The sequence below is a fragment of the Coturnix japonica genome, chromosome 2 (assembly GCF_054131305.1).
Source record: "Coturnix japonica strain WE chromosome 2, WE-NBRP24, whole genome shotgun sequence".
Lineage (NCBI taxonomy): Eukaryota > Metazoa > Chordata > Aves > Galliformes > Phasianidae > Coturnix > Coturnix japonica.
Genome location: NC_140664.1, coordinates 74,223,627 through 74,235,645, shown reverse-complemented (window position 1 = coordinate 74,235,645; position 12,019 = coordinate 74,223,627). Strand labels below are relative to the sequence as shown.

Genomic DNA, 12,019 nt, shown 5'->3' with positions numbered 1-12,019 from the left:
AGGCTAAGAACATACAAAGATATTTTTTTTGTAAGGCTTTCTTCTAACAGCCCTTACAGAAACCACTTTTCTTTCTCTTTGTGATCACTGTAGGACCTACCTCTGGCAGGCAAGTGTATAAAACCTTCCCTAGCAGTCTCTAAGCATTTCCTGTAGAAAGCAAAGGATGACTCTTTCTTCTGAGTTACCTCATCCCGAGCTGGCACAGAAACTGGTCTGGTGCACAGTAGCAGCTGCTCCTCTTCATTCTAAACTGCCTTTTGCTTACCCCAGCTGGTCTCCTGACTTGATCACCAAAATGTTATTGCAGTGTGTACTTCTCACATCTGAATGTTAACTAGTGTTTGGGGACAACTGTTCCCCTTCACCCTGGCTGAAAACCATTCCTTTAAGGAACTAATCTGTAAGTTCATCAGACACCGAAGTCAGTACAGGTGTTGAAATATATCCTTTGTGGCAGATGAGGGATTGCTAAAATCGTGTTTATTTGTGTGAAAGAAAAGACAGTGGGTTTAAACAAGCTCCTCAAGATGCTACAGCTCTTAATGCCTGCAAATGCCTTTGCAGACTAGCTGTCCTGCACAGCGTGCTTTCTGAGACCCTGCTTTTTCCAAAATCACATGTGTTTGGGTTGGAACTGTATGAGGTGTCTCCTAAAGCAAATGTGAATGAGCCTGTGCTGAATGTTACTGAATGTCTGTAAGCAGCAAAAATCTATAGGAAATGTGTTTTGTCCACAAGAGCTTCAGCGGGATGCAGGGCAAAAACTCCTTGGCGGCAGTTCAGTGGCAAGAACAGAGTGTGCTCCTTGGCAGCACCAGGCGGGCATTGGAGATGACAGGGAGAAAATACCAAGCTGTCCTGGCACATCCTACCTGCTGCTCTGGGGCACAGTGTCCCCTCCTACCCCCAGAAGACTGCTCCTGCTGCACTACAGATGGGCTGTGGGCATGCAAAGAGACAAGCCCACTAGGGCCTGGGTGGAATGGGTGCAAGGCTTTCTGGTTTGAAACAGCTGCTGAGCCTAACATGGCAAAGAACAGTCTTAGGGTTTTATTTTTGTATATTGTTATGGGACAGTCACTTCTGAAGGCTCACCCCCATGTGCAATAGGTGAGATGAAAGCAGCTCAAGTGCAGCTGCTTCCACAGCAGGATGCTTCTGGGAACAGATTTGCCGACCGAAATCTAGCGGTCCCTACTGTGGCCTCATGCTATTTGGATCTATCCCAATTTTATTGAAAAGTGTTGCTGAGAAAACATATTTTGCACACTGGTCAGAGCAGAGCTCATCAGAGTTACTCTAAATAACATTTCAGAAATCATCTTTTTTTTCTTTTTCTTTTATTTTTATTTTTCACGATTCTGTTCTCACCAGGATATTTTCTAATCCTATTATGCAATATTTGTTAGCAATTTTAACAGCTGTTCTTTCTTTTTCTCATTCCATCTCTCTTTCTCTCTGCCATTCTGCTCCTTCTCCTTCTTTCTCTTCCCTTTCTCTCTCTTTCTCTTTCTTCTGTTCTAAAACAGAAGGTGACATTCTGGACCTTGTATCTCAAAAGTACACTTTTGTCCTATATCTCTATAAAACTGGCAGCAGACGAGTTGGAAATAGATGATCTTTGAAGTCTCTTCCAACTCAAGGCATTTCATGATTCTAGGTATAAAAATGGCTGGGAGAGCACTCCCAAACCCCATCCTTATCACACTGAGATAGAAATTATTCACTAATTCTATTAACTGTGCAATGCAGACTAATGCACTGTCTTGAAATTCTTTCCCCTTTCAAGAAAATATGAAGAATTAAAATGGAAACCCAGGTGTTTTGGACATTTGGCTTCACAATGGATAGACTGTGTTAAAACCTTCCTAAGCCTGTGAAGTTTAACTCTCATGTGATAACCTACAGAACATTCTGAGGTTATAAATGGTATTTGAAACCATTTATGTTTCCCCAAATTTCTGGCTTCCTTACTCAATTACAACAGCTCGTGGGATTTACCATGTGAAACATCCAGGGACACGAGGGAAGAAATAACTTTACAGGGTCTGTAAGAGCTTTCAGATTTTGAGAGGTCTTTTCAGCTGCATTATCCATTGTTGTATGCACCAAGGCTTAAATCTGGACTGACCTAACTGAGAAACTTTCTTCTTCCATGCAGCTTTATTAAAAAAGAACAAACAAATTCATTGCTGAACAAAACATTTAAAATAGGGTTAAAGTTACTGATATATGTTTACCAGTTTAAAACATTAAAATATAAAGCTAGAGTAAGTATTTTTAAACAGTCTGGTGGAGATCAATGTACAGATCCCCCATTATGTCTTTATCCTCTCCTACTCTTCACCTGTCATCTAGATATTTTTTGCACCCCTTCATTATACGTCATGATCTACCTAACAAAATCAGTCTTCCCATTCAAGCTCACATCATGAGCAATATCATTTATTGTATTTCTGCTCACTGCTCCAGACAGTGTAAATGGAGGGACAACAGATGGCATTTTGCCAGCCAGGATTCACAGAGGATTGCATGACAATGTCTCATTCTCTCATCATCTTTTTACAGTGCTAAAGAAGCTCTGTCAGTGAGGCACCTGTTTAGCTGACACTGACCAGAAGAAATGCAGTACTTTCATTGCGATGCCACTGGAGGACACAAATACCATGACTTTTATGCAGTATAGAGGTCCATGCTGAAGGCTATGCAGGCTGGACATGGCACAGTGTCTTGTACTCATGGAGCAAGTATACAATGGATACATACAGAGCAGATTTTGTTCTTTTCCTTGTTCAGTCAACTATTTACTTATCTCAGTCTTAAGCAGAAAGTAACTAGTCAAGATGAAATGACAAGTAAAGACTGACTAGTGAACATGAACCGAAAAACAAACGCCATGAAAAGATTCATAAAAAATAGATTTTAGATACAATATAACATATTAATATTTATTTAATTGCTGCTGTCCTAGGTCAGTTTCCCTTAACACTTGATACTGTTGACTTCAAACAAACTTTAAGCTATAATTGTTCGCATACAAGTATATTTTTGATAGAGTGTAGGTGATGGATAGGACTAGGACAGAGTTGTAGTTGTTTGTGAAATGTATACTGTGACTTATTTCACTTTTAACTGCTTTTTCAAGGACAGCGGTCCAGTTGTGTTATTGAATTAATATTTATAACAACTTTTTATAGTATTCTGGTCTGGGAAATCATCACTAAATATTTTTAGCTGAGATTTCTAGGTAAGGAAAGCAGTGGTTTGGTATGTGCAAATAAGATGTTACTATTTTCCAAAGGGCCCTACTTACAGTGGAGAAAGTAAGTTCATCAAGTGAAAGGAAAATGTGAGCTTTCACAGCATGTGCTGTTTTTAGCTTGCTTCGATCTTTCAGCTAAGATTATACTAAACCACTCTTTCCCTTTTCACAAGTAGGCCTTGGAAACGGGCATGCTAAAATTAGTAGGCATGTTTGCATTTATGGTCTCTCCAAGCACAGCACTGCAAATAGACTATTCCAGCTATGTCATTATTGTAAAGTGTAGTTGCTTTTTCTTTGTTTGTTTTGTTTTTAAGAAAGCAAATGCCATTCTTTACTACTTTTTAGACATATCTAGAGGTAGGTGGGGGGCAAATGGATGAGGCCAGGCTCTTCTTGGTGCTGCTCAGTGATAGGACAAGGAGCAATGGCCTAAAACCTGAACATAGGAAGTTCTGTACTAACATGTGGAAGAGCTTCTAAGGTTGACGGAGCACTGGAACAGGTCTCTAAGAGGTGTTGTGGAGTCTCCTTCTATGGAGATATTCAAGACTTGTCTGGATGCCTATCTGTGGGGACTTGCTGTAAGGAAGTGCTGGACTCAGTGATTCTCTGATGCCTTGCAGAAGAGGCCTGGCTTTGTCAGGGTGCTTTGCTGTCCTGTCTCTGGCATTAGGTGCTTCAGCTTGAAGGAAGGTGGGAAGGCAGCATTATAAAAGTCAAATGCCTTTTTTGCTTAAGCAAGATTGATGAGTGATTTGCTAGATGAAGATGACTGAAAAGAGAATAAATAATTTTTGACTAGCAATAGGTAGCAGGGCTTTAGGTGCATACAGTGTAAGCAGCAGCACTGCCAGAAGAAATTAACTGCTGCAGCTAATCCTTGCTGGCCACATGCCATATTTTGGAACAGGATTTCTGGGGGCAAACAGGTCTGGCGGTGACCACGCTCACAATACGTGACAGACAAAGGACCCAGCAGGTGCAAGGGTTTGAATACAGGCTGAAGTTTGGCTTATGGGCAGAAAATTAAGTGAATATTTTTTTTCTGGAGGATGTAAGAAACCCGTTTGTATTATTAGGATTTTTGTTTTTTTGTTTTGGTTTGGGTTTGTTTTTCATTTTTAAGGGAAAAAGGAAAAAAAAGCTTTTATTACTAACTTTCCAACGAAGAAAAACATCAAGGAACAGACACGAGTTTCTCCCCTTTGCCACCAGATGTCCCTCCTGAGCAGGGAAATCTGCTGATCTGAAAGCTGCCCAGGCGCTGTATCCACAACATCTTTGAAGACAGGAGAGGGAAAGGAAAGTTTGAGTGAAAGCAGCAGTTTTGGATGGAGTAAGCGCTGAGATGTCTCCTTAGCAAAAAAAACTTATTGCCGGTAGCACTGTAATGTATGTATAATTTACTCCTAAAATGCGTCATGGATTGCAGCATAATCCTCCAGAGAACCAGGTATTCACTTCTCTTCTGAAGTGGGAACATCCTTGGCAGAAACATGCACTTTCAAATGGAAGGGATGTCTGAAATCCATAGCTGCAAATTACTGCTGTAAGAAGACTTAATTCTTTCCTCCCTGAGCTGCTGAGTGCTGCAGTGACTTTTCCAGGTCTGGTAACATTAGCTGAAACCCAAAGTGCAGCATTCATGTCTACTCGTGAGAGGCATTTCCAGGGATTAGGGATCTACATATCTGGGAAGCAATGCTGAAGAAAAGCCTCAACAAAAAGGGCAATGACTTATGAAGGAGTGTGGTTCGCTTCCTAGCACCACACAGGAACTTACCAAGAAGATAATTTAATGGGGAAGTACTTTAAGGCTCACTGTGTGCCCATAGCCCCAGACTGTATCAAGCTCAGGAGCCCAAACGCTGTTATGACAGCCAACTGTTATTACAGCTGCTATTTACTGCAGAAACATGCATGCAAATGGAAATGCTCAAAATGTTTTTCTTTCAGAGGAAAAACATACAGGTGATGCACATTTGCTACTTAGCAGAAATGTGTGACATCTGCCCTGGAGTGTAAAGTCATCTGCCTGACTTCAAGGGGAGCTGGGGACAGGTGTCATATTGGAGGGCTTGCTCTTCAGAAATAGATATATATAATGTGGCATGTTCCTTTGGAGCTGTCAAAACAGGAAGCAGAAGCTATGAAGCTTTGCTGGAGAAAGCAACGTAAGCTACACCTGAACAGATGTGGCAACTGGGAAGCAAACAGCACAGAAGTGGCTCCTTGTTTCCCTGACCACCCTGGGGTTGAAGTACCTGCATGGGAAACCTCCTTGTGACCTCATGCTGACACCAGAGCTCCTCCATTTCTTCCCTGTCCTCAGAATGCCTCTCACAAAGCAGACAGAGAAAAAGCCTCTTTTGTGGGCTTAGGGGTGGTAAGGGAAAGCATGCATGGAGTCCTCCTTTGGGGAGATCTTAAAAGATGAGTTTTTTTTCCTCCCCCAAATAGTAACAGCATTATGGTGTTCCTTGACTAGTGGAGTTAAAACACCCATGCATAACCTAACGTGCACACAAGCAAATGCTCGGTGCAACCTCTGCTTGTGAAAATAACATCTTCTGTCTTGAACATTCTCAGATGTGTCTCTGGGAAACTGAATACGAGCTTATTGCCAGATTCTGATTCTAATAAAGCTAATGGAAGTGTTGCCAGTGACTTCAAATGGTCCAGATACTACTCTCAGGGCCAACTCCCATGAAATTCTCCCAGTTCAAACCCCGAGTGCTTTCACTGATTTCTGAGGGTCTAGTCTGGCTTTACTCATCCACCCCAAGCAAGACCCATGAAGTCAGAGATATGTGGAAGAGCTGTCTTCTTGTTTTCCCAGTGGCCACTAAAGAGTGGTGGTCCCCCCCTCCATTTTATGAAGGAGCTGAAATCAGAGCTGTGATCTACCAGCTTTGCTGTCAGAACAGGTATGTTCTTTTACAGCGGTATCACAGTGCACCTGTGCAGATCGGCACTTTGCTGACCAAGTCAGGAGGGGTTTACCTGTGCTTAGGATGTACCAAGGGTGTGCGGTAGCTTGTGTTTGCTATTGCAGGAAAAGGTGATAGCAAACAGCTCATCTATCTATCTTCGTAACGAAGGTAACGAAGGTACCTCCCTAAAGGTAGCAGAAGAGATGTGACGGCTCTAGCGGCCCAAATCCCGTATTTCATCTCAAAGCACACACCACAGACAACACGGCCGGGCGGCCCCGCTCAGAAGCAGCGAACCTCTGGCAGCTCCCTGGCACCGCCGCTCCGCAACCTGCTACTGCCGGCACGGAGCTGCACCCGCCGCTCCGCCCCGGGGCTGCGCTACCTGCGCCCTCGGGTCGCTCCCCGCCCCGTCGAGAGGCGGGCGCGCTGGTGATTTGCCTCCGCCGCCAGCAGCCCGGCTCCGGCCAGCCCGCGGGGACCGGGGCTGCGACCGCAAGCAGGAGCCGCTCGCTCCGTCGCTCGCAGTCCGGCTGCACTAGGGAAAAGTTTGCTCTTCGTACTCCTCCTCCTCTTCCTCGTCGTCGTCCCCGCCGCGCAGCAGCCACCGGGCATGGCGAGCTGAGCTCAGCGCTGCAGCCGGGCCGGGGGCGGCCCCGGCGCACCTGAGCGGCGTCGGCGGGGGGCTCGCAGCGCGCTGCCATGCGCGGCGAGGGCGGGGGCGAGCGCTGAGCCCCGCCGGCTTTGGCTGCCCCCCGCCGGCCCATGCGCTAGGAGGGCCGAGGGCGGCGGGGAGCCCCCGGGGAGAGGGGGAAGCGGGGAGCTCGCCCGGCCCAGCGCCATGCCGCGGCGGCTGGCTTGGCTGTGCTGCTGCTGGGCGCTGCTGAGCGGCGCCTGCCGCTCCGCCGAACCGCCGCCCGCCGCCGCTGCCCCGGGTTTCCTCTACCGGCGGCTGAAGTCGCACGAGAAGCGGGAGATGCAGCGGGAGATCCTCTCCGTGCTGGGGCTGCCGCACCGTCCTCGCCCACCGCCGAGGGAACCGCCGGCACCGCCGCCGGGACGGCTGCCGGCAGCGCCGCGCTTCATGCTGGACCTGTACCACGCGCTGACCGAGGGAGCGGAGGGAACCGCGGGCGCGGAGAGGGGCGGCCGCCCGCAGCCCCCCGCCCCGGCACCGCCGCTGCCGCCGGTTCCCAGCGCGCAGGACAGCGCCTTCCTCAACGACGCCGACATGGTGATGAGCTTCGTCAACCTGGGTGAGTGCCGAGCGGAGAGCGCAAATAAAACGAAACTCAAAGAGAAAAAGAGTATTTTGGCAGTCTGGGCTTATAGCCGCTCCGTCCGATATAGCGGACGCCGGTACTCGGGGAGCGGCCCTCGGCTGTCCCTCGTGTCCCCGCAGCTCCTCTGGGGCCGGCGGAGGCGCTGCGGGGTCGGTACGGGACAGCCCTTCTGGTGTCCGAGCCGGGGAAAGAGGTAGAAATGTTGCAGAAGTTCTGCCAGATGCCAGCCCTGCTCTTCGGGCCAAACCCGGTCCTTACACGAAGGGCTCCGGGCTGGGAATTTCGGTGGGAAAGACTCTAATCTTATCGCTTGAAGGAGCCCTGAACGCCAGCTCGCAATTAGAAGGGAGCAGTGTAATTAGATTCAGTATAATGTGGAGAGGGGAAAATATTTCAGTTGGCAAGTGGCAGTTCCTTTTTAAGTGAGTTCCCGTGAAGCCCGAGCGTCTCAGCGCGGCGGCCGAGAGCCGGACAGGGCTGCACATCGGGCACCTGCACGCAGCTCGCGTCAATATTAGTCTGTTTCCTCACCCATAGCAATGATGTGTCGCTGCAGTGGGAAGTGTATCCAAGCTAGAAGGGTGGTAGGTGTATTCGGTAGCTCGGTGTTGCCGTGTAGGTATTTAGAGCAGATTTGGCTTCACTCCATGAGCTGGGAGGTTTTGGTACTCAATGGGAATCCCCCTCTCCTGCAATGCCTTCTGCATATATGTGTCCTTAGGGCAAGCAGAGCTGCTGTTCGTGCCTCTCTCAGTTGCCTTGGGAGCTCTGAGGACCTGTAGGTGGAATGATGTGAATGTGGTAAGCATGGTATCTCCATTGCATTACTGTGAGGTGCAGGGCAGCTCCCAGTGGGGCTGATTTCAGGGAGAGATGTGGGCATGCAGCATTTGTTGGTGTGTAGCACCCTGCATAATGGGGCGGCTGGTGAGGAGTATTAGACAGTAGGCCTGGAAATATTTGGGTTTTATTATTATTATTATTTGGAAATAAAAACATCTGTACGACTCAGATCAGTTCTAATAAGTTGGGTCTAGACGCTTATGTAACAGCAAGGAAAATCATTCCTGTAGCATAGTAGAGCAGCGCAATAGAAACGCTGATTCCAAGTCTCAGGAAGTATGAATCAACTGCAGAAATTTCTCATCGACTTCCAAGTTTCGAGTCATAAACCTTCGTGTCATTGAATGCGATTGTTTGTTACCAATGCGTTCACAGATTGACGGATGGAAACCAAACAACGTCTCAGTTGTTTTCTGTTAGGTTCAAATTAGCTTCTGAAAAGCTTTGCCTTGAAGGGTTGCCTTTCCATGACTGAGGTAACAGCTACCAAAGACATTTTTTTCCTTCTTTTTTTTCTGCAATTTGAAGGGTATATCGCCTTCAGTACTGCAGCACAGATCTGGCCAGGCAGGTGCTTCTCCCGATAGCAGGAGGTTCTGCTTGGTTGTGTGGACTTGCCAGGTATGGGCAGTGTTTCCCCGAGGGGCTAACTTCAGGGAGGTATGGGGATGTGCTCAGCACTTTGCTTTGCGAGACACCCAGTTAATATCAGTTTCTATTGCAAGTGAACAGATGCACAAGATTCAAACCAGTTCAGGTAATGTAGAGCATAAATTTCATTTGTCGAGTTAGAGTATCTAGGTTTTGGTGTAAAATACTGGTTGCAGCAGGTAAACCTGCTTCCTACTATGGGAAGATGATCCCCAAAGCATCTATTTCAGGCATATTGCCTGGGATAAAGCACTCAGAAAACACATATTTCTGTCAGTTTCCCACTTAAGAAGGCTCAATATTGAATTCAGATAGAAGCACATGTGTTTTTGATCTCTCCCTTTGAGAGACATCAGGCCAGCCAGGATATCTAAATTCTGGTTGTACAGCAGGGGCTGTGTTGCCGGGAGAGCACAATGGATCAAACAATACCCCTGTGAAACTGTTCCTCTAAAGGAGCATCCTTGGATGAAGGTAGACATTGGCATGGTTTGGCAGAGTACTACTGGGAATAACAAACTGTGTTAATGTTTCCCATTTGTATAATATGTCTTCCTCATGGTACAAGTAGGATTCTTTCCCCTTTATCCTCTTGGAATGGCTTGGGGTTGGCATGGACTTTCTGAGGGAGTGATGCTGGGCTGACTGCTAGACTCAGGCTGGTGTCCCTCTGTTTTATTTCTAGGGCTGTCTTAGTGAGACATGTACCGAGCTCCTCACAGCAACCCTACTCTAAGCTCAGGGAGATGAGGGCAGATGACTCATGCTTGGATCTGCAGGCTTGAGCTGGGGCTGTGATTGCCCAAACTTTCCCTGCTTTTCTTTGAATCCTCACAGCTGAAGTAGAAAGGAGATGTTCTCCAGGCCATATTTTGCTAGCTGGTGCTTTTAGAGAGCAGTGCGTGCCATGTGTAGTAGCAGAAATAAGACCCTCAAAGGCTCTGTTACTTTAAATGCATCCAGGGTTACTCCCTGTTCAATGAGAGGAACAGTGTAGAACAAGACAGGGAAGAATCTTATTTGGTCCCTCATCCATACAGATAATTATGCAGGCATCCGCAGTGGGAAGAAAACATGTCCTTCCACTAAGGGAAAAAGGGAATGCAATAACAGTCTTCGTGGATCTCTGCTACGGCCCAAATCTACGGCTATCAACAGCTAAACAGCAATGCAAGTGAAGACTGAACTAATCCAAATTCCACGTGGCAAGCACTGTAGAAAGTGCACTTTCAAAGCATGATGCTGGGTTACTATTCTTATGTATTGTTCCTTCTTGCAGCAGACTACCACTGTGGATTCGCTGTATGTTTTTACTTTTGGGAGAAAAGGCTCTCTGCTTTCTCTCAAAACCCAAACCATCACCTAAGCCCTTCTGCGTGATTTGAATTGTGACTATGATGAAAAGTTTCTTGAATGTTGGAATCCCTAATACCCGGGCAATCACCATCTTCTCTGTATGGTTTCACATACCTGAGAGCAAGAGCACTGCATTTCAGTGCCAGCAAGCCAGTACACGGCTGGCTGTGCAAATACTCTCTCTCCTCTTGCCTGCAGAGCAGTAGCTTACGGATGTGGTGTCCTCTGAGCCATCTCTTCATCTTTTTTTGGCAGCAGTCACCTACCAGATTTACTTCTAGGAATGATCTTGCATAAATCCATGGCAAGCAAGCGCTTACGCGCAATCGCTATGGCTTTTCTTAGGAAGGAAGCAGTGCTAAAGTGCTCCAAATTCATTTCTAAAGCAGATTAATATCTATATATATATTTCTTTTGAGGCATCTGATCAGCCTACCTGTCTTTTTTTTTTTGTGGTATCACACATAGAGCCATGGGATATGCAGTTTGGCAAGGAAGATGTATCAGGGACATTGTATGATTGTAGCGACGGGACCACACCATTCATACTGTCATCCCATCTGTTTATACTCTTGGCCACATGTTGTAAAGGTCATGACATCTACTCACAGGGAATAACGGGAGCGTGTGATGCTGCGTATCTGGCTATGCTGCCAGCTGGCTGTGCAAAGCCTTGCTCTCGGCATGCAAACAGTATCCTCCACGTGTGTCTGGAGCAGGCCAGTATTAGAAAGCACGGAGCTGATGATGGGAGTGAGTTTACTGATGTCTGCCAGACCTAGTATGCTGGGTTTCAGCGCCAAGACTCATCCCAAGCATTAGAGATCAGCTTTATATTTGCTGCTCGACTGATGCAGAGGAAGACCCTTGTGTAGGTAATCTTGAATTTGTTGCTCGCTGGCTGTCTGCTGGTGTGGAGCTGAAGGATGGCAGGATGCAAGAAAAGTCAAGAGGTCCTCCATCATCCTTTGATTGCCTTTTTAGAAGTCCTCAGCTTCGTCAGGCAGTGAATTTGAGGGACTAAAGAGGTCTTCCTGCTTTGCACAGGAGCCCTGACAGATATGTGGTTCCAAGAGCAGCTGTCGATCAAGATCTGCTGTATTGGAGTTAGTGAAAGGCCATGTTTGAGTGTCATCTGGACTCCCCAGAGCCAGGAACTCTTGTGAAAGCTTTTAATGGGTTGAATGTTTACACTCTACTAAATTTGGGTGAGAGGAAGAAAGAAAAAAATTATTGTACTTGGAAAAAGTGAGAATTGCCAAAGGGGTCTTGATCAATTCAAGACAAAATTTGTATGTATAAATTAATAGAAAGCTGTTTGCTGGAATACGAACCTAGGTGTGGGTTTGTATGTTGAGAATTCCAAACAGCCTTTCCTAGTTCTTCTCCCTGTGCAAGCAACCTGCAGCCAACCTACTTCTTCTAAAAAGGTGTTCTTTTCAAATTTTCCCTTCAGTTGAATGTCTTGTCAGCAGGTAGATTGCTTGGGGAGCTGCCATGTATGCCCTGTGCTGAGCTCCTAAGGGGCATTTGTGCTGCAGTTTTTGCTGAAGAGCTGCAGGTCTGTGCCAAGCCTGGCCCAGCCCATTGCAGTCTTGACGCTCCCTCTTACAGTTCTAAATGTAAACTTCTAAGTGGTGTTTGTGATCTTGGAGGAAGGAAGGTGGTGTTTAGACTTTCCATGC

General features: G+C 46.6%; 1 protein-coding gene across 2 annotated transcripts in view; it reads left to right on the top strand.

The window, feature by feature from the left end:
* The first annotated feature begins 6,832 nt into the window (after positions 1 to 6,832).
* Positions 6,833 to 12,019, top strand: part of BMP6 (bone morphogenetic protein 6) — an 80,188-nt gene continuing 75,001 nt past the window's right edge. For both annotated transcript variants that reach the window (XM_015854588.3, XM_085537771.1), the window contains exon 1: positions 6,833 to 7,457. In XM_015854588.3, the coding sequence (XP_015710074.2) occupies positions 7,043 to 7,457 (415 nt within the window). In that variant the 5' untranslated portion in view covers positions 6,833 to 7,042. The remainder of the gene's footprint in view (positions 7,458 to 12,019) is intronic.